Source organism: Mobula hypostoma, chromosome 4 (assembly GCF_963921235.1).
Source record: "Mobula hypostoma chromosome 4, sMobHyp1.1, whole genome shotgun sequence".
Classification (NCBI taxonomy): domain Eukaryota; kingdom Metazoa; phylum Chordata; class Chondrichthyes; order Myliobatiformes; family Myliobatidae; genus Mobula; species Mobula hypostoma.
In genome coordinates this window covers 125,678,981-125,698,558 of record NC_086100.1, presented here as the reverse complement: position 1 = coordinate 125,698,558, position 19,578 = coordinate 125,678,981, and the positions used below count along the sequence as shown (strand labels likewise).

Genomic DNA, 19,578 nt, shown 5'->3' with positions numbered 1-19,578 from the left:
TATTCAGAATGGTGCAGGCCTTCCATTTATTCACTGTAAAATTTAACCCAGTGTCTGAAGTCCCCACCACAAAACTGTTTTCCCCACTACTGCTTCAAGGCTGCTCCCTAGCCACTGTCTGTAACTGCGACAAACTGCGTCCTTGCTGACCCTGAGCTAACACCCATACAACAAAGATGCAAAGGTGTATGACGCTTTCAGTGTGCCTGCAGGTGGAGCCACAACACACTTAGTCCAGAAAGGGCGGCTCAGTATGGTCCGGGATAGACCTCCTCTTCATATGGTCAGATCAATCAAAGTCATACCCCTATTCTTCTTTGACCACTGCTCCTTTTGAGTCTCTTATCACATACAGGAGGACCAGAAGGCAGGCAGGGGGATGTGGAATTTGGATATCAGACAACTGACTCCAGAGGACACTGAGGAGCTAAAGAGGGATTACATCGGTAGCAGAATCACAAAGCCCTTTTTTGACTGGCCAATTTATGGGTGGGAAGCAACCAAAGGGAACATCATGAAGTTCTTTATTCTCAAAGATACTTAGAAAGCAAGACAGAGGCAGAGGGAATTTGGACTGTGTAACAACTTCTCCTTCTGCCTCTGAATCCTGCAAGATCGTCTTCTGATCCAGGGTCCACCTTGTGGAGAAGGATGAGCCCAATGTGCTCAGGTTTCTTCTACCAAAAGATTCACAGTGGAGCAGAAATGTCCGAACTATCTGTCAGAACGTCTTATCATCAGATCTCACCAATAAGCACCAAGGCCTCACTTGGCTAGCTGTGGGAGTGGCCCTCATAGTCAGATCCTTCCAGTACAGACGACATATCATCCCCAACATATGCTGCAGTGGAGAAGAGATGGTCACCCACAAATTTGCAGACTTGCTAAGAGAGCGTGGAGAAGGATGCAAGGGTCCATGTCTTGGTCCATCCAGGCTGCATAAGAGAGGACTTTCTAACCTTAGGACTGTTCCCAGGGACATACACTGAGGCACACATCAAGTACTGCTGGAAGTTCATCAACTCAGTGAAAGATGCCCATTGCTTGGCCCAAAACTTGTTGTTCTTCCAGCACAATGAGCTGTCTCTAAGGGAATACTGCGGATTGGCACAGTCCAAGCTGCAGGAGTATGTGCCGAGGGATGCACTCAAACTCGGTTCTACCAATGCTAAGTTCCTGTGGGCATGGACCACAGTCTAGGCTCCTTCCACTAGTGCACGTGGAGGGGCAGAGTTGGGTTGGGAAGCCCCTCAAACAATGAAAAGGGGACAACACAACTATGAGGGGTGATTGATATATTCGGGGCCTAAGGTAGAAGGAGTCAATTTTAGAAAACCCAGCACATTTATTTTTCAACATGCTCCCCTCCTACATTTACACACTTGTTAACTTTTTGGCAGCAGTGCAATGAAATGCATGATAAATAAATATAGAGAATAAAAAACATGAGTTACATTAAGTATATACTGTATGTTTATTAAGTACTTAAGTTAAGATAAACTGTAGAAAAAAATTGCAATAAAAAGTAGTGAAGTAGTGCTCAAGGGTTCAATGACACAGCGGTCATGGAGCACATACGGATCTTGGACCTCCAGAAAGTGTCCACAGATGGGTGATTGATAAGTTTGTGGCCTAAGATAGAAGGAGGTGAGTTATACAGCTCTCGTTACATGCACATGCAGGTCCACTGAGTGATTATGCAGAAAGTTTGAAGTTAATAACTCATCTCCTTCTACCATAGGCCACGAACTTATCAATCACCCTTGATGAGTTATTAACTGATGAGTTATTAACTTCAAACTTTCTGCATAATCACTCAAAGAGTTGAACTGCATACGTTGAACTGCAGGCCACGGTTATCAATCACTCCTCGTAGCATGGTGCTATGTTTGTCTGCTTTTCTTTCAAAAAATTTTGCCCTACTAAATGTAATCACCGTGAATATAAATGTATTTTGGCACTGTTGCTTCCTTTGTATATATATTTTTTGTATGATTAAAGTTTATTTTTGAAATAAGAAACTTCATACTGGTTGCAGACTGTAATGAAGTAAATGAGCAGGTTGTACATTGTCTGCACTGGAAACCATGGGGAAAAGGTTAACTGTGCATCACAACATCATGTTCATTTTTTGGATTGGTACAATTTAGCTCCTTTGCTGTCATCTTTCATATTTACAGCATTTCCAGCAATTTTCCTTACATTCATATATCCTGAACTAAAATTTATCCTGAACACACTGCAAATTCAGTTGATTAGTTGGGGGAGATGTTTACAGTGTACATCATGCTTACTGTTTTCTTCAGGGACTAGTTTTGCTATTAATTAACACTTGGCTTTTTTTTTTCAGATGTGTTTTAAGCATGACCAATTCTGCAGCAGGGGATCGTACAGTGGATTTTAGTTTATTGCACTCTCATGATGAACAGTTATTTTAATTTTTGGAGGAAGTTACACTACAAAAATCTACAAATTAGAGACATTAATACCTATTTTTGTCGCATCATTGAACGTATACTTATTGCTTTATCAATTAAATAATGAAGAAACTTCAAAATGATTAAAATGAACACTTTTGAAGAAATAAATCCAACTGTACTTTGCAGCAGGACGACATATATTCCTACTTGGAATGCTTCACGACACCCTGTGAGTTTCTAATTTTTACACTTGAGCTCCACACTCCTATTTTCAGTGATGAGTTTTGGCAGGAATAAGTCTGTTTCATGCTGAGTGTGATATTTTGCAGAGGAATCTTATTCACAGGTGTTAACTCCTTACCCAACAACACTGGGAGCAGAACTGCAGCAGAAGGATGGCAGCATTTCAAAAAGCAGCTCACCCCCACCTCCTCTTCAGTAATAACAAGTAAGTAATGAAGGTAGCCTTACCCAGAATACTCCCCCCAAAAATGTAAAAGAGGTAATAGTACGTCTCCAACATTAACCCTCAATGTAATGTCTGTCAGCATTTCCTCTTATTATCTGTGCAAGCACAGTAGTTTTACAATTTGCATTTGGTGAATCTATGCATACGAGTTTCACATCCGGTGATAACCATAGATTTCAAGTCAAACTTCACAGGATCTTTAAGTTCCGTGAGTGTTGAGGAGAATGCAACAAGCAGTAATCCCTTAATGTGCAGTATGGTGGAGCAATTCCCAAATAACTTTTCAAAATCTGACACTATATCTGTATTCTCAAATAGTTAGTACTATGAATGAACAAGCAGCAATTCAGTTTCATTTAAGCAATATGCACCAGTTATTCTTAATAATGAGCAAAAAAACCCTGGCAGATAAACAATTCAGTGTTTATTTCAGCAGCTTTTCCCCGATGTACAGAACTGTGCAAATGCCTTAGGCACATATACATAGCTATGGTATCTCTTTTGCACAGTACTGTATTTGTCAATGTGGAGTGGAGAGCCAGTTTGTAAATCTGGCGGGAGCAAAGGATGTTAGGAATGGCAAGGGGTGTGGGACAGATGGCAGAGAAGGAGCGCTCAAGGTGGGGAGTGGTGTGGGTGCAGACACACCCATCCCTAGGACACCAGGAAAGGCCACTTGATTCCAAACAATTGGTTTATTGATCATCACGAAATGTTTCTCTAAGGCTTCCTGCTCTCTCCCCTCTCCCTTCCCCTTTTCCCAGACATGATTTTCCTCTCCCTACCCACATCTCACTCTCAGTCCACAGTAGAGACCCATATCAGAATCAGGTTTATCATCACCCACAAATGTCCTGAAGTTCATTTTTTTTAAATTTCAGATTTTTGGATCATCCAGCTCTCTTCCAGGGAAGGTGGGACCTCTACAGAAGAGATGGTTTGCACCAAAACTGGAGAGGAACTAATATCCCATTGGGAAGGTTTGCTAGTACTGCATGGGGGTTGGGGGGGGGGTGGTGGTGAGGTTAAACTAGAGTTGCAATGGGATGGGAACCAGAGTGGCAGAACAGACAATAGAGTGGTTCTGGAGACATGTTGTTAAGACCTCAGACAAAGTCAGGAATCAAAACATTGAGCAAGATGGGACGAATGTTCTAAGCTGTTCATATTACAATGCATGAAGTATTGTAGGAAAGGTAGATGAGCTGAGGGCATGGATTAACACATGGAATTACGACATTGTAGCCATTAGTGAGACTTGGATGCAGGAGGGGCAGGACTGGCAGCTCAATATTCCCGGGTTCTGTTGTTTAAGATGTGATAGAGTGGGGGGGATTAAAGGGGAAAGGATGGCATTACATGTCAGGGAAAATGTCATGGCACTGTTCGTCAGGACAGACTGGAGAGCTTGTCCAGTGAGGCCTTATGGGAAAAACTGTGGAATAAGAAAGGTGTTCTGCTGAAGGGTCTCAGCCTGAAACGTTGACTGTAAGGTAAGGAATGCCTACCATTCCATGTCCAGACAGCACTTCAGTAAATCTGATCACTTGGCTGTCCGCTGTCCTTCTACCTGTATACAGGAAGAGATAAGGACAACAAAGAGGTGGTCATTGGAGGCAGAGGAACGGCTACGGGAGTGCTTTGAGTCAGTGTACTGGTCAGTGATTAAAGACTCATCTAGGGACCTGAATGAATACACCATGGTTATAATAGACTTTATTAAAACAGCTGTAGGTGAGTGTGGCCTCACAATATTACTCAGAGTATTTCCCAGTCAGAAGCCCTGGATGAACCAAGAGATCTGAAATCTACTGAGAGCCAAGTCACAGGCATTCAAGTCTGGTGACCAAGCAAGTTACAAGAGGTCCAAGTATGATCTCCAGAAAGCCATCTCATGGACAAAGTGGCAATTCTGGACCAAACTTGAAACAACTTGACAGCTGTGGCAGGGCTTGAATACTATAATTTCCTATAAAGTTAGATTAGAAGACATAGGAAAACCTATTGATTCTCACAATTACTTGGACTATACCTCTTCCCACCCTGTTACTCGTAAAAATGCCACCACCTTCTCTCAATTCGTCCATCTATGCTGCAACTTCTCTCAGGATGAGGTTTTTCATTCCAGAACTAAGGAGATGTCCTCCTTCTTCAAAGAAAGGGGCTTCCCTTACTCCACCATCAACACTGCCATCACCTCCATCTATTCCATTTCGAGCAGGTCTGCCCTCATCCCATCCTCCCAATACCCCATCAGGGGTAGGGTTCTCCTTGTCCTCACCTACCATCCCACCAGCCTCCACATTCAGCGCATTATTCTCTGTAACTTCTGCCATCTCCAACGGGATCCCACCACCAAGCACATCTTTCCCTCCCCCCGCCCCGACTTCCTGCTTTTTGCAGGGATCGCTCCCTATGTGACTCCCTTGTCCATTTGTCCCTCCCCACTGATCTCCCTCCTGGCACTTATCCTTGCAAGCAGAACAAGTGTCGCCTCACCTGGAAGGACTGTTTAGGACCATGAATGGTAGTGAGGGAGAAGGTGTAGGGGCAAGTGTGGCACTTGTTCTGCTTATATTCTGTGTGGGTAGCTTTCAACCTGATGGCATGAACATCGATTTCTCAAACTTCTAGTAATGCCTCCCCCTTCACTATTCCCCTTCCCATTTCCCTCTCTCACCTTACCTCCTTACCTGCCCATCACCTCCTCCTGGTGCTGCTCCTTCCCTTTCTTCCATGGCCACCTGTCTTCTCCTCACAGATTTCCCCCTCTCCAGCCCTTTATTTCTTTCACCAATCAAATTCCCAGCTTTTTACTCTACCCATCCCCCTCTCCTACTACCTGACATTTCTTCCTCACCTCCCCCCTCCTTTTCACTCTGACTTCTCATCTTTATTCTCCAGTGCTGATGAAGGGTCTCAGCCTGAGATGTCAACTGTTCACTCTTTTCCATAGATGCTGCCTGGCCTGCTGAGTTCCTCCAGCATTTTCTCTTGTTTAACACAGTAGACTGCAAGGCTTTGCTTCCAGATGAGCTCAATGCCTTCTATGCTCGCTTTGACCATCAAAACATGGATGAACCATCTCAAAATTCCACATCCCCCGACGATCCTATGGTTTCAGTCTCTGAAGCCAATGTGCAGCAGCCTTCAGGAGGGTGAACCCACAAGAAGCATCCAGCTCAGATGGGATACCTGGGTGAACCCACAAAAAGCATGTGGCCCAGATGGGATATCTGGCCAAGTACTAAAGACCTGTGCCGATCAACTAGCTAGTTCGCTAAGATCTTTAACCTCTTGCTTGGGCAGTCTGAATTACTCAGCTGCTTCAAGCAGGCCTAGAAAGAATGTGCTGGCCTGCCTTAATGGCTATCACCCAGCAGCACTTACATTAACAGCAATGAAGTGCCTTCAGATGTTGCTAATGAAGCATATCAACTCCTCCCTGACAAGCAACTTGGATCTGCTCCAATTTGCCTACCAGAGCAACAAGTCCACAGCAGATGCCACCTCACTGGCACTTCACTCAACCCTGGAACATCTGGCCAACAAAGATGCATACATAGGATGCTCTTTAGCGACTACAGCTCAGCTTTCAATACCATCATCTCTTCAAAACTAATCATTAAGGCTCGGCACCTTGGCCTCAATGCCTCCTTTTGCAATTGAATCCTGGATTTCCTCACTTGTAGACCCCAGATAGTCTGGATTGTGAACAACATCTCCTCCACAGTCTCCATCAGCATAGGTACACCACAAGGCTGTATGTTTAGCCCCCAACTCTATTCGCTTTACACTTCTGACTGTGTGGCCAAGCACAGCTCCAATGCCATATTCAAGTTTGCTGACGGCATCATGGCTGTAGGCCGAATCAAAGGTGGTGATGAATCAGCATACAGGAGGGAGATTGAGTGGTGTCATAACAACAATCACTCACTCAATGTCAGCAAGACCAAGGAGCTGGTTATAGACTTCAGGAGGAAGAAACCAAAGGTCCAAGAGCCTGTCCTCATCAGAGGATCAGTGGAGAGGGTTAGCAACTTTAAATTCCTATGTATTATTATTTCACTGGATCTGTCCTGGGCCCAACACAAAGAAAGCATGACAGCGCCTCTACTTCCTTAGGAGTCTGCGGAGATTAGGCATGACATCTAAAACTCTGACAATCTTCTATAGATGTGTAGTTTATTGGCTGGCTGCATCATAGCCTGATATGGAAATACCGATGTCCTTGAATGGAAAATCTTACAAAAATAGTGGATACGGCCCAGTCCAGCATGGGTAAAACCCTCCCAACCACTGAGCACATCTACTACACGTGAAACGCTGTTTGAGGACAGCATCATCCATCAACCACCCCACCACCCAAGACATGATCCCTTCTCACTGCTGTCATCAGGAAGAAGGTACAAGAGCCTCAGGACTCATACTGCCAGGTTCAGGGAAAGCTGCTACCCTTTAATCATCAGGTTCTTGAAAGAAATTTATGATTCTATAGATTTATTGAGTATGCCCACAAAAAATGAATCTCAGGGTTGTATATAGTGAGATACATATACTTTGATAGTAACATTAGCTTTGAACTTTGATTGTTTAAACCCTTTGGTAGCATTTTCTTGCACCTTTTTACAACAGAGCAACAGAACTGTACTCACTCCAATGTCCTGCAAGGGCTCCATGCTCTTTCCTATAATCTGTGTTCAATTCTATGCATTATACATTTTAAAAATCTATTGCATAATCTGCAGCTGTTGCACAACATACAAATAGTTTTAAAGAATTGATGATCTACACAACTGTCAGTAAATTTAGGTCTGTTCACCATTTCTGAAATTAGACCTTTTGGCCTCTGCCACTAGGAGATCATGACTTCTTGTCGCATCATGGCCTGGCATGGAATCACCAATGCCCAAGAATGGAAACGCCTACAAAAAAGTAGTGGTCATAACCCAGTCCATCTCAGAGAAAACCCTCCCCACCATTGAGCACATCTACAAGGAGCACTGTCACAGGAAAGCAACATTCATCATCAAGGACTTCCACCATCCAGGCATGTGCTCTTCTCAGGAAGACTGCTGCCTTTGGGAAGGTACAGGAGCCTTTAAGTTCCATACCTCCAGGTTCAGGAACAGTTATTACCCTTCAGCTATCAGGCTTTTGAACCACGATAGATAGCTTCACTCAACACAGAAATGATTCCACAACCTATGGACTCACTTTCAAGGACTCTACTCAACAACCCATATTCTCAGAATCATTTATTTACTATTTATTATTATAATTAGTTTAATGTTTGTACTTGTAGTTTGTCTTTTGCACATTGGGTGTTTATCAGTCTACGTTTGTGTATAGTTTTCCTTTGATTTTATTGTATATTTTTGTTCACAAGGAAGTGAATCTCAAGGTAATATATGGTAACATATACATACTTTAATTAACTTTAATACAAATTTACTTTGAACTTTACTCCTTATTATTGAATTAAAAGTTGGCACAATCCAGGAAATACACTGGATTCTGGTTCGCTGGGGCAGCCACTTATTTGGGACAACTCTTAAAGAACAAAACCTAACTGAGAAAATAGCTGGATTTTCAAAACTATGAAGAATTTGAAGGTATCAACAATCATCTTGAATGTTACAGTGAAAATGAAGATTTGGAGGATGCAATCACTGAAAGCATTGTATGAAGACAGTCCATTATCTGCACCAGGTGTCTGCACTAATTTCATTCATTTACAGTCAATCAAAAGAGCAGCATGGTGTTGGTTGTCTATTGTATCCGACGATGACAGTGAAACCTGTGTGGGAGAGTTTTTAAAGAGGAAAAGCCATTGCACTGTGACAGTTCCACTCCCTTGACAGTGGAAGTCCAGGTCCACTGACACAAGTAGTTATCACAAACTGGGGTCTTCCATGGCTGCGATGGATAATGATAACTTCGTCTGTGCCCTTCACTCTCCAAGAAATGTTGGAGAACAACTTTCCTGACCGTTGGATCTCACTGTTGATCTCATCCGCCCAGTCAACCAGAGCTGACTTCATACGCTAGGAGGACAGGCATGTCCCTATTTCAGCAGGGTATGAGGCCCGACAGCTACCATCACCTTCACATGTAAACATGTACCTGGAGCAATAGGTGAGAGCTGAGTGTTGGGTGGGGACCAAAAGTGAGTGAGCTGCCCCAGGAAGGACAGGGCAAGCCAGAGGTGTTACCCCTCGCTGGACACCCCATACACGACACCGTACACTGAATGAATTCCTCTGTTGATAAATATTAGGAAATAATATACAGTTTTATTGCACTGTGGTAGCATTGGTGTGTTCTAAATTGTTCTCTATGCCATTTAAATACATAATTAGTTACTCAGTTAAATGGTAGCTTGTCTTTTTTATACCTTTTTAACTTTTTCTATGAAGCTTTGGCTAATTTACCAAAATGTACTGGTCTTGATGTGTCCAAATTAACCAGAATCCACTGTATTAATAATAAAATCGCAGGTGTATAACAGCTATCTCATTCACTGGTCACCTGCTTTTCAGAAGGAAAAGACTGGCAAGAGACGTTGAAAGATAAATCAAAAGATCTGTTTTTATTTTGAAACAGAAACACATTAATTAATAAAACAGAAACTTCCATTTTGTGATCTTATGAAAAATAATATTATAAAAAATATAGCATCTTTAAGTCAGCAAAACTTTTACAACTGAGATAAACAAAATTTGGATTGGAGCCATATAAGGAATTAAAGGGGTTTTATAATAGATGACTCAATATTGTAGGGATCACTTTAAAGATGGAAACAGAGGAAAAGTGGCAACATTGCAGTGAGGTTGACAGTGGGAATTCAATTGCTTCGCTCCGATTTCCCTTTCTTCTCCAATTTCCCCCTTAAACCTCTACACTACTTTATCACTTCCTTTCCAGTTTCAACATATGAAGCTAGTGAAAAGTGGCCAAATTTATTCTGGAGACTAAAGACAATGGTTTTAATCAACCCAATATTTAGTTATAGAAAATTTTTGTTCATCCAAATGGTCTATGTTGGATATAAGGTTAAGTGGATGGGTCAAGAGAAAGTATGATGAAGTAGAACTGGAAGTCATTGCAATATATTCTAGAAACCTTCATTGTGTTTTGGATTCATGTTGCCAAAATGTGACATACTGATGATAAATTGATATATCTTTTGGTTACCCTGGAGATAATGGCATGGGCATGAGAAGGGAGGTATTGCAGATGATTTTTTTGGGCGTTACTGGATAGTTATGTAACAAACCAGGTGAATTCAGTGCCACTCAATGGCATGAAGAAGAAAATGGTGTCAATAATTATGTCAAAAGGACGTCAAGGGTTTTATAATTTTTATCATAACCAAATTACTAACATTGATCAGAGCTGGTTTGATTGTGTGCTGAATGAGGGTGAGCATGGTGAAATTCAAATCAGGAGGTTTGGGAAGGTGGTATATAAATTTGGGAGGCTGTGACATTAAAGAGTTCTGGAGAGTGAGCCTTCACTAGTAATGTTCCCCAACTCTTTCCGCGCTACATCGATGACTACATTGGTGCTGTTTCCTGCACCGATGCGCAGCTTGTCAATTTTATTAATTTTGCCTCCAACTTTCACCCTGCCCTCAAATTCACTTGGTCCATCTCTGATACCTTTTTCTCTTTTCTTGAACCCTCTGTCTCCTTCTCTGGAGATATACTGTCTACTGATATCTTTTATAAACCTATTGACTCTCACAGCTATTTTGCCTATACCACCCCACCCTGTCACTTGCTGCAAGGTTTCTCAGGATGAGATTTTCCATTTCAAAACATCTGAGATGTCATCCTTCTTCAAAGAATGGGGTTTCCCTCCTCTACTATTGCTGCTGCCCTCACCAGTATCTCCTCCTTCTCCCAGGTATCCATCCTCACTCACCCCATCCTCCTGCTGTGATAACAGAGACATAGATCCCCTTCTTCTTATCTACCACTCCATGAGCCTCCACATTCAGCACATCATTCTCTGTAACGTCTGCCATCTTGAATGGGATCCTACCAGTAAGCACATTTTTCTCTCTCTCTCACTATCTGTAGGGATCGGTCTCTCCGTGACTCCCTTGTCCAATCATCCCTCTCCACTGATCTCCCTCCTGGCAATTATCCCGGAATATGGGACAAGTGCTGCACTTGCCTCTTCACCTCCTCCTTCACCACAAAAAGTTCCTCAAGGTGAGCTGACACTTCATCTGCGAGTCTGTCAGGGCCACCTACTGCATCCGGCGCTTGCTTTATAGACTCCTCTACATCGGTGTGATCTGAGCAGTAGGAAGGACATCCTGGTTGTCACCCATTCTACTTCGTATTCCTATTGTGACATGTCAACCCATGACCTCTGCTACTGGCACAATGAGGCTACTCTCAGGTTGGAGGAGCAATACCTCATATTCCCTCCAGGTAGCCTTCAACCTGACAGCATGAACATCGATTTCTCTAGCTTCTGCTAACTTCTCCCTATTCTCCTTCTCTCTTTTTCCATTCCCCATTCTTACTCACCTCTCCTAATCTGCCTATCACCTCCCTTTGGGTCCCCTCTTCCTTGCTTTTCTTCCATGACCCACTCTCCTCTCCTCTCAGATTCCTTCTTCTTCACCTCTTTACCTTTTCCACCTATCATTTCCCAGCTGCTCACTTCATCCTCCTCCCCCCACCCATCCAACTGAAATGTCGGCTGTTTAAATCCTCTCCATTGATGCTGTATGACCTGCTGAGTTCCTCCAGCTCTTTGTGTGTGTTACTTTGGAGAATGAGGGAAGGTTGAAGATGGTGTGGTAATTTGCAAGGTCAATACAATCAATAATGTTTCTTTAATATAATAATAAGTTTTTCAATATTTGCTCCCAATATGGGGTTAATTGATTTATTAAATTAGTATTGCTTACTGGCTCTGATTTGGAGATATATCTTTCAACCTTGACACAGCCAGTATTAAAATGTGAGCAGATTGTATCACTCGAAGATAAGGATAGCCAGAAGCTCAATTGTTCCTTTCTAAAAAGCTTAATCTCTCCTATCTGAGCTTTCTATGTGCAAGATTGGCTCACTAAAATCCTTTCAAAACTATCAATTTGGATGTGTAAGCTGTTTATGCTGTGTAATGTCTATGACAATTATATTACCCGTAAAATGTTGTTCTTCTGTGTACTCAAATTGTGTAATTAAAGCATTCCTATTTATACATACATACCTCTTTAGCATATTCTGTTCACTTTACCCCTTCAATGTCTCCAAGTAATAATTATACTCAAGAAACACAATTTTGGGATTCCAGACAATTCACCTGAAATTATATTTTAGGTTTATTCTATATAATTTTCAAGCCACAGATAAAAATCTCAAAATGTGTTGATGTCCAAAGTTCTCGTTTGTTGTATCTTGTCACCATTCAATTTTGTCTTGCCACCTGTCTCATCTTTATAATCAGCTACACTGAAATTTATTTTCCATTTCTTGACTATTTTTCTAATCTATCCAACAGCTAATCTGCACTCTATTCCACACCTCCCCCCACTCCCAAAAATGATGACTTGGACATGGATAATTTCTCACAGACTCTAGACTTATCCATCTGCAACATTGATAGACATCTTGAATGCTGAAGGTCACAGCAATGATCCTTGAGATTGTGATACGGAATTTGTTGCATAACCACCTTTGACATATCAGTTTTCAATGCTCTACAATAATTGTTCTCAAATCTGCACTAACACCTTTCAGAACATTATGGGCACTGCTCTACTAACAGATCCAAATCTGCATAAAGAATGTTCCTGAGCTCTTTTATTCACAAACTCTAACACAAAGAACTTGAACAGGTTTGACATGCAAGATCCTTTATCAAGGCCTTACGTTAACTTGACCTGATGATATTCCACTTCTCTCGGTGTTACAGGAAAAGGCATTGTTTTGTTGCTGAAATACTGACAGAAGAAGCTGATATAAAGCTACATTCCACAGGTGGAACAGCAATGCATTTTCAGTACCTTCTTTTCTGAGGCAGAGCCCCATAAGTTGAGTGAAAGACACTACAATGGTGTGAACAGTTATTCCATGACTTTCTCATAAGGATTGAAGCTACAGCAAGAGGCAAATTGCAGTCTGTTGGAGTCATGATTTGGAAGCAATTCCCTCAATTCCTATATTTATCCTAAAGCAGAATGATATAACAACCTAAAAACGTATCTCTCAGTTCCATACAGAGAATGGCATATATTGCTTTAACTGGGATAAGCAGCTTATAGTTGATTAAGAACTGATAAATGAATGCTGAGTTCTGATGTCACTGGGAGCAACAATGGAGGTAGCTGCTATCTCCATTATAAAGGAAGGACTGAATTGGTCACATCAGCAGGACTCTCACAGGACACAAGTTGGACACTGCCAAAAAATCAGAATCAAAATCAGGCATCTTAAAGCATAGCTCCTGCTAAAGGAAAGGTAATTATTTTCTAGAGTGATTTTACATTTCTGCAGCTGCCTTGTAAATAATTATAGTACTGTGACTAAGTGAAAATCAATGGCTCCCATTATTAGGGCAGACATTAGTTTATTCTGCAGCTGGAACTGTTTGGGATTCTGGTACTGGTGCTGATATTTTGGAAACCTCTAATTTCATCTATTTTCACTGAAAACAAACCAGCCTACTCCCAATCCAACTACCCGTCTTTCTGTATTGAGAAGAAGGTTCAATGCAGCACAAATTCAGTGCAGAACAAACTTCAAGTCATACAATGATAGTTGTCCTAAAATTGACTGCTACTTGTGATTCAAGGGCTGGTAATAGCCAGCACAGCATTACATCAAGGCTGTGAAATGGTAATTGGTTCCAAAAGCAGACATAGCTTTACTTGAATTGTGCCTATTAGGAAGAGCACACTTCACTTAAAACTAACATTGCTTCATTACATGAAAACCAAGCATGCCTCTGGAAATATGAGCAGTGGTTTTGACAATATTAATTGTGAACTACATTTTTAAACAGAAGGAGAATGATAAATAGAATATACTTCAGAACATGATATGAAATGAAAAATATCAGTGCCATTCAACTAAAAGATGCTGCCAAAATCCATCGCCGCACTGAAATTAGAAAGGCATTTACAGCATCTTTCATGGCTTCATGTCGTCCCAAAGATCTTTTTTACAGCAAAGTAAACACTCAAAGGCCACCTTAGGTAGACTTGTACACCTGCGCGTTAATGCAAATATCTAATCAGCCAATCATGTGGCATGCAACTCAATACATAAAAGCATGCAGACATGGTCAAGAGATACATCTGTTCAGACCAAACATCAGAATGAGGAAGAAATGTGATCTAACAGACTTTGACTGTGGAATAATTGTTAGTGCCAGACGGGGTGGTTTGAGTATCTCAGAAACTGATGATCTCCTGGGATTTTCATACACATAGGTCTCTAGAACTTACAGAGAATGGTGCAAAAATTACAAAAGAAAAATTCAGTAAGCAGCAGTTCTGTGGGCGAGATGAGAGAGGTCAGAAGAGAATGGCCAGATGGGCTCAAGCCGACAGGAAAGCAACAGTAACTCAAATGACCATACGCGTTACAACAGTGGTATGCAGAAGAGCAACTCTAAATGTACAAAGTGTTGAACCTTGATGCGGATTGGCTACAGCAGCTGAAGGCCATGAACATACACTCAGGGGCCACTTTACTAGGTACAGGAGGTACCTAATAAAGTGGTCACTATGTGTAGTTCCTGCCGTAATGTAGGAAGTACATCTGCCAAATTGTGCTCAACTAGCTCCTACAAACTGAATTGAATTGACTTTATTTCTTACATCCTTCACATACGAGGAGTAAAAACCTTTACGTTACATCTATGTCTAAATGTGCAATCATAGTAATTTTTAATAATTTATAATAAATAGAACAGTCAATGCAATGTAGAATACACTCAAATCAGTCTGACGGCCTGGTGGAAGAAGCTGTCCCGGAGCCTGTTGGTCTTGGTTTTTATGGTGCGGTACTGCTTCCCGGATGGTAGCAGCTGAAATAGATTCTGGTTGGGGTGACTCTGGTCCCCAATGATCCTACGGACCCTTTTTACACACCTATCTTTGTAAATGTCCTGAATCATGGGAAGTTCACAACTACAGATGTGCCGGGCTGTCCACACCACTCTTTGCAGAATCGTGCGATTAAGGGAGGTACAGTTCCCATACCAGGCAGTGATGCAGCCAGTCAGGATACTCTCAATTGTGCCCCTGTAGAAAGTTTTTAGGATTTGGGGGCCCGTAACAAACTTCCTCAACTGTCTGAGGTGAAAAAGGTGCTGTTGTGCCTTTTTCACCACACAGCTGGTGTGTACAGACCACGTGAGGCCCCTGGTGATGTGGATGCCGAGGAACTTGAAGCTGTTTACCCTCTCAACCCCAGATCCATTGATGTTGATAGGGGTTAGCCCATCTCCATTCCTCCTGTAATCCACAACCAGCTCCTTTGTTTTTGTGACATTGAGGGAGAGGTTGTCTTCTTGACACCACGGTGTCAGAGAGATGACTTCTTCCCTGTAGGCCACCTCGTTATTGTTTGCGATTAGGCCAATCAATGTAATGTTGTTGGCAAATTTAATTAGCAGATTAGAGCTGTGGGTGGCGACACAGTCATGGGTATACAGGGAGTAAAGGAGGTGACTTAGTACAGAGATCTGGGAGGCTCCTGTATTGAGAGTCAGAGGATTGGAGGTGAGGGAGACCACTCTTACAACCTGCTGGCGATCTGACAGGAAGTCCAGGATCCAACTGCACAAGGCAGGGTCAAGGCCGAGGTCTCTGAGCTTCTTGTCGAGCCCGATGAAATTATAGTGTTGAATGCTGAACTGTAGTCCAAGAACAGCATTCTCGCATAAGCAACCTTCTTCTCCAGATGTGTAAGATGGTATGTAGAGCAGTAGTTATTGTGTTGTCTGTTGATCGATTGTGTCAGTAGGTAAACTGTAGGGGGTCCAGTTTGGGTGGTAACAAGCTGCAAATGTAATCCTTGGCCACTTTCTCAAAGTATTTGCTTATTATTGAGGTGAGTGTGACAGGATAAATTGTGCTCTCCTAGCTCCTACAAATTGCAATTTGTTAGTGACAAGTTAATCCATTTTGGTTTCATTGAGAGACTAGAAATAATGTTTTAGAAACAGCTTCTTCCCCTCCGCCATCACATTTCTGAATGGACCATGGGGTGGGGGGGGGGGACGTCGACTCAGACCATGAGAGGCCTGCGTCGGGCATTTTCACGCCTTACAAGGCGCAGATTGGAAGAATGGACCATGAACCTATGAAAACTACTCACTTTTTAACCCTCTTTTGGACTACTTAATTTATTTCTATGTGTCTCATTGTAACTTAGTATTTTTTGATGTATTGCATTGTAAACTGGGGCAAAACAACAAATTTCACAACATACACTATGTCAATGATAATAAACGTCATTCTGATACAGAAGAAATCTGTTCAGAGATTCAAAGAAACGTTGAACAGGTGAATTGTAACTCTCTACAAAAAGTGTAAATAATTGAGGAAGGTATACAAATCTTTGGGCTAAATTGCAAATGTCAGAAAATTGCATCGTTCTGGTCACAGCAAATAGATAAAATGACTTGCAGCACAAAAGGAAATTGGCAGGGAAAGTGTTGCACAGAAACTGAACTAAATCTCCAAAGAAGTAGTTTAGGGTAGGACAAGTTCTGAAATCATTCAAGAGGGGAAATAGATGCCTTTATTATTCTTATATGCTGGAAGATGACAAATGATTAATACAGTATAAAAAAAAGAGGAAAGAATTAAGTTGATAGTTATTAACTAGTTACCATTAAAGGGAAAAGGTTTGAATAGGTTATAATAGACATCATGATTGAATATTTAAAGAAACCACGTTTAATAGAGCCTATTTGATAAAGTGGCAAAGTTTTAGCAATAAATACATATTTTAAAAGACCTGCTTTATTGCACTGCGAGGAAATGTAAACTAATGGACAAGGATAATCCAGGGAAATTAGGTACTTGGTTTTACAGAGACATTTGATCAAGTTCTTTAAGGAAGTATAATGTTGGTACATGACTTACAATAGTTAGAATGGGGGTTGAATATTTGGCAGACTAGAAAACTTACTGCCTGAAGAAAAATGACTAGTGAAGTTCTAAGTGCTTCAATGTGCATCCATTACTGCTTGTAATAATTGTCAGTAATAAGGAGCAAAGCATCTGTAACGATATTATCAAATTTTCCGATGAAACAAAGCTCTGGGGGCAAGTACTGAGCACACCTATGACTGGTCCAAATCTCCTTGAAGATAGTCAATTATGTAGACAGATAGAGATGAGGCAGATTGATTTTAAAATTAACACATGTAGAATAATACACAAAGGAACAGTTAAGGAAGTAAAAGTGAATTTACATAATTTATTTCAGGTCCCAAATTACTTCACTGTCATACGAAAGGCAAACAATGATTGAATCTGTGCAATCAGAACTGGTCAGTTTGTGGATAAGTTGGGCCTTATAACTCCAGCTGGAAGACCTTTAGGCAAAGGAAGCTCACTTGAAATCTGCAATGAAATGCACAGGACCCAGAATCCTAAAGTATAAATAGATAAGACACATGGTCTACTTAGACCCTTGGCACCACATTGAGCAGCTTCACCAGTCGACCTTAAAAGAATTACTTTTTTCAACAATTTTCAACATTTATTTTTGTGGGAAAGAAAGGAGAAGAATGGCAGTGGTATCCATCTCCATCGCCCAGCATCATGTTCCTTCTCATTCCGACACAGTCATCAGTGTATGCATAATAGCAGGCTATTAGCTTGGTGTTTAATGTGGTTCAGGAGAGATAGGATTCTGCTGGCCACTTGCATTTGTGCAATAAATATTGAAATAATCTTCAGTGTTTGTACCTGCTGTGCTGAAACACCAATTTGATAGTGCTGTTCAGAAAAACGGATTTTGATCTTGCTCACTTATCTTTTCATAAAAAGATTATAAGTTGCTAAATATATTTCAGTACAATGTTTTGGTGATTACATCCAGTGTAATCTGGGACCATTCTAGTATTGAAGGTACCCTGAAAATCTAATAAAATAGAAGATCTTTGCAGAAAAAGCTTATTTCACGATGTCACGTTGATATTATCAGTTTTCTACAAAGCCTACGCTGACCCATTATTGCAGCTAATATCAGATTCACTGCATTCAGATTTTATTAACAGGGCATATTTTACACACTGCTTTAATCATAGATAAAAAGAGCACTGATATTTTGTATCCCTAAATCGTACATTAATTACAGAAATAAAAATCATCTAGCATATATGTATTTAGTAAACATACCAACAAGTTTTCTGGCTTGATGTCTCTGTGTACAATGTTGAGACTGTGGAGGTACTTGAGAGCAGAAGCCAGGTTGTACATCATCGCACTGGCATCTCGCTCTGTATACTTAGTTGATGATGTGATGGCATCAAACAGGTCTCCACCCTGTCAAGAAAGTTAAAAAAATGATGAGAACTAACTGACAAGAGCCATGTACCATAACATGATCTTTTTAGGATCAAAAATCTGATCCCTTGCATTTCACTTCTGCGAGAACCACAGATTGGTTACAGCAAGGAAGGAGGCAATTGAGACTGTATGTAATTGCAATCCGATTAATCCCGCTCCCCAACATCTCCCCATATTCCTTCAAATGCTATGCAGATAACCTGCAGTTATCTTCAGTTAGTCCTGACGAAGGGTCTCAGCCCGAAACGTCGACTGTACCTCTTCCTAGAGATGCTACCTGGCCTGCTGCGTTCACCAGCAACTTTGATGTGTGTTCCTTTGCTTTAGTGCTTCCTTTAAAATATGCCCTCTACCTTGCCCCTTCGCATCAAAGTATAATACTTTGGATTTCTCAGCCTTAAGCTTCATCTGCCACTCATCCATTCATTCTACATCTCCTTGAAGCCCATTATTATCCATTTGAAAATGAAGTTCTGAAAGCCTGTCAGTGATGCATATTAAGAATAGTACAGGTCTTAGCATCCACCCCTCTAGAATCCATTTCTACATTACTCTCTACTGCAAAACAAAATCTTTCACAATTGCTCTCTTTTCTGCCATTTAGCCAATGTTTTATCCATGCTGCTACACCACCTTTTAGTTATGACCTTTAAGCTTGATGACAAAATTATTATGTGTCACTGCAATTTGAAACTCATAAATACCCAATCATTCTCATTGACCATCTGAACAATTTCATGGAAATCTCCAAGTTAGTTGAGTTGTATTTGCATTTACCAATTCTGTACTGAGTTTCCCTAATCAATTCTCACTTGTCCAAGCATCTACTCATTTTGTTCCTGATTACTGTTTCTAGACCACTCTACTCAATTGGGTAAAAGTGAGTGGCCTCTATTTTCTGGGTTATTACTTAAATCCTTGTATGAACAAGAGTCTAACATTTGCAGTGATCCAGTCCTCAGGCAAAAATAGACCTTTGGAAGATTATACCAAGACCTCTGCGATTTCACTCTTAAAATCATTTCCCATTGGGACTGGGAATAGTGCACAGGAAGTGGTAAAGAATTTTTAGTGCAAGAGGACTTGGTCTTGCCTCTGCACTAAACTATTGGAGTGGATTCTTAAGC

The 19,578-nt window shown here is 41.2% G+C and overlaps 1 protein-coding gene across 4 annotated transcripts in view; it reads right to left on the bottom strand.

Annotated features, from left to right (window-relative positions):
* Positions 1 to 19,578, bottom strand: part of dclk2a (doublecortin-like kinase 2a) — a 378,249-nt gene that overhangs the window by 41,272 nt on the left and 317,399 nt on the right. For all 4 annotated transcript variants that reach the window (XM_063046455.1, XM_063046456.1, XM_063046457.1 and 1 more), the window contains one exon: positions 18,281 to 18,427. In XM_063046455.1, coding sequence (XP_062902525.1) covers positions 18,281 to 18,427 — 147 coding nt within the window. The remainder of the gene's footprint in view (positions 1 to 18,280; positions 18,428 to 19,578) is intronic.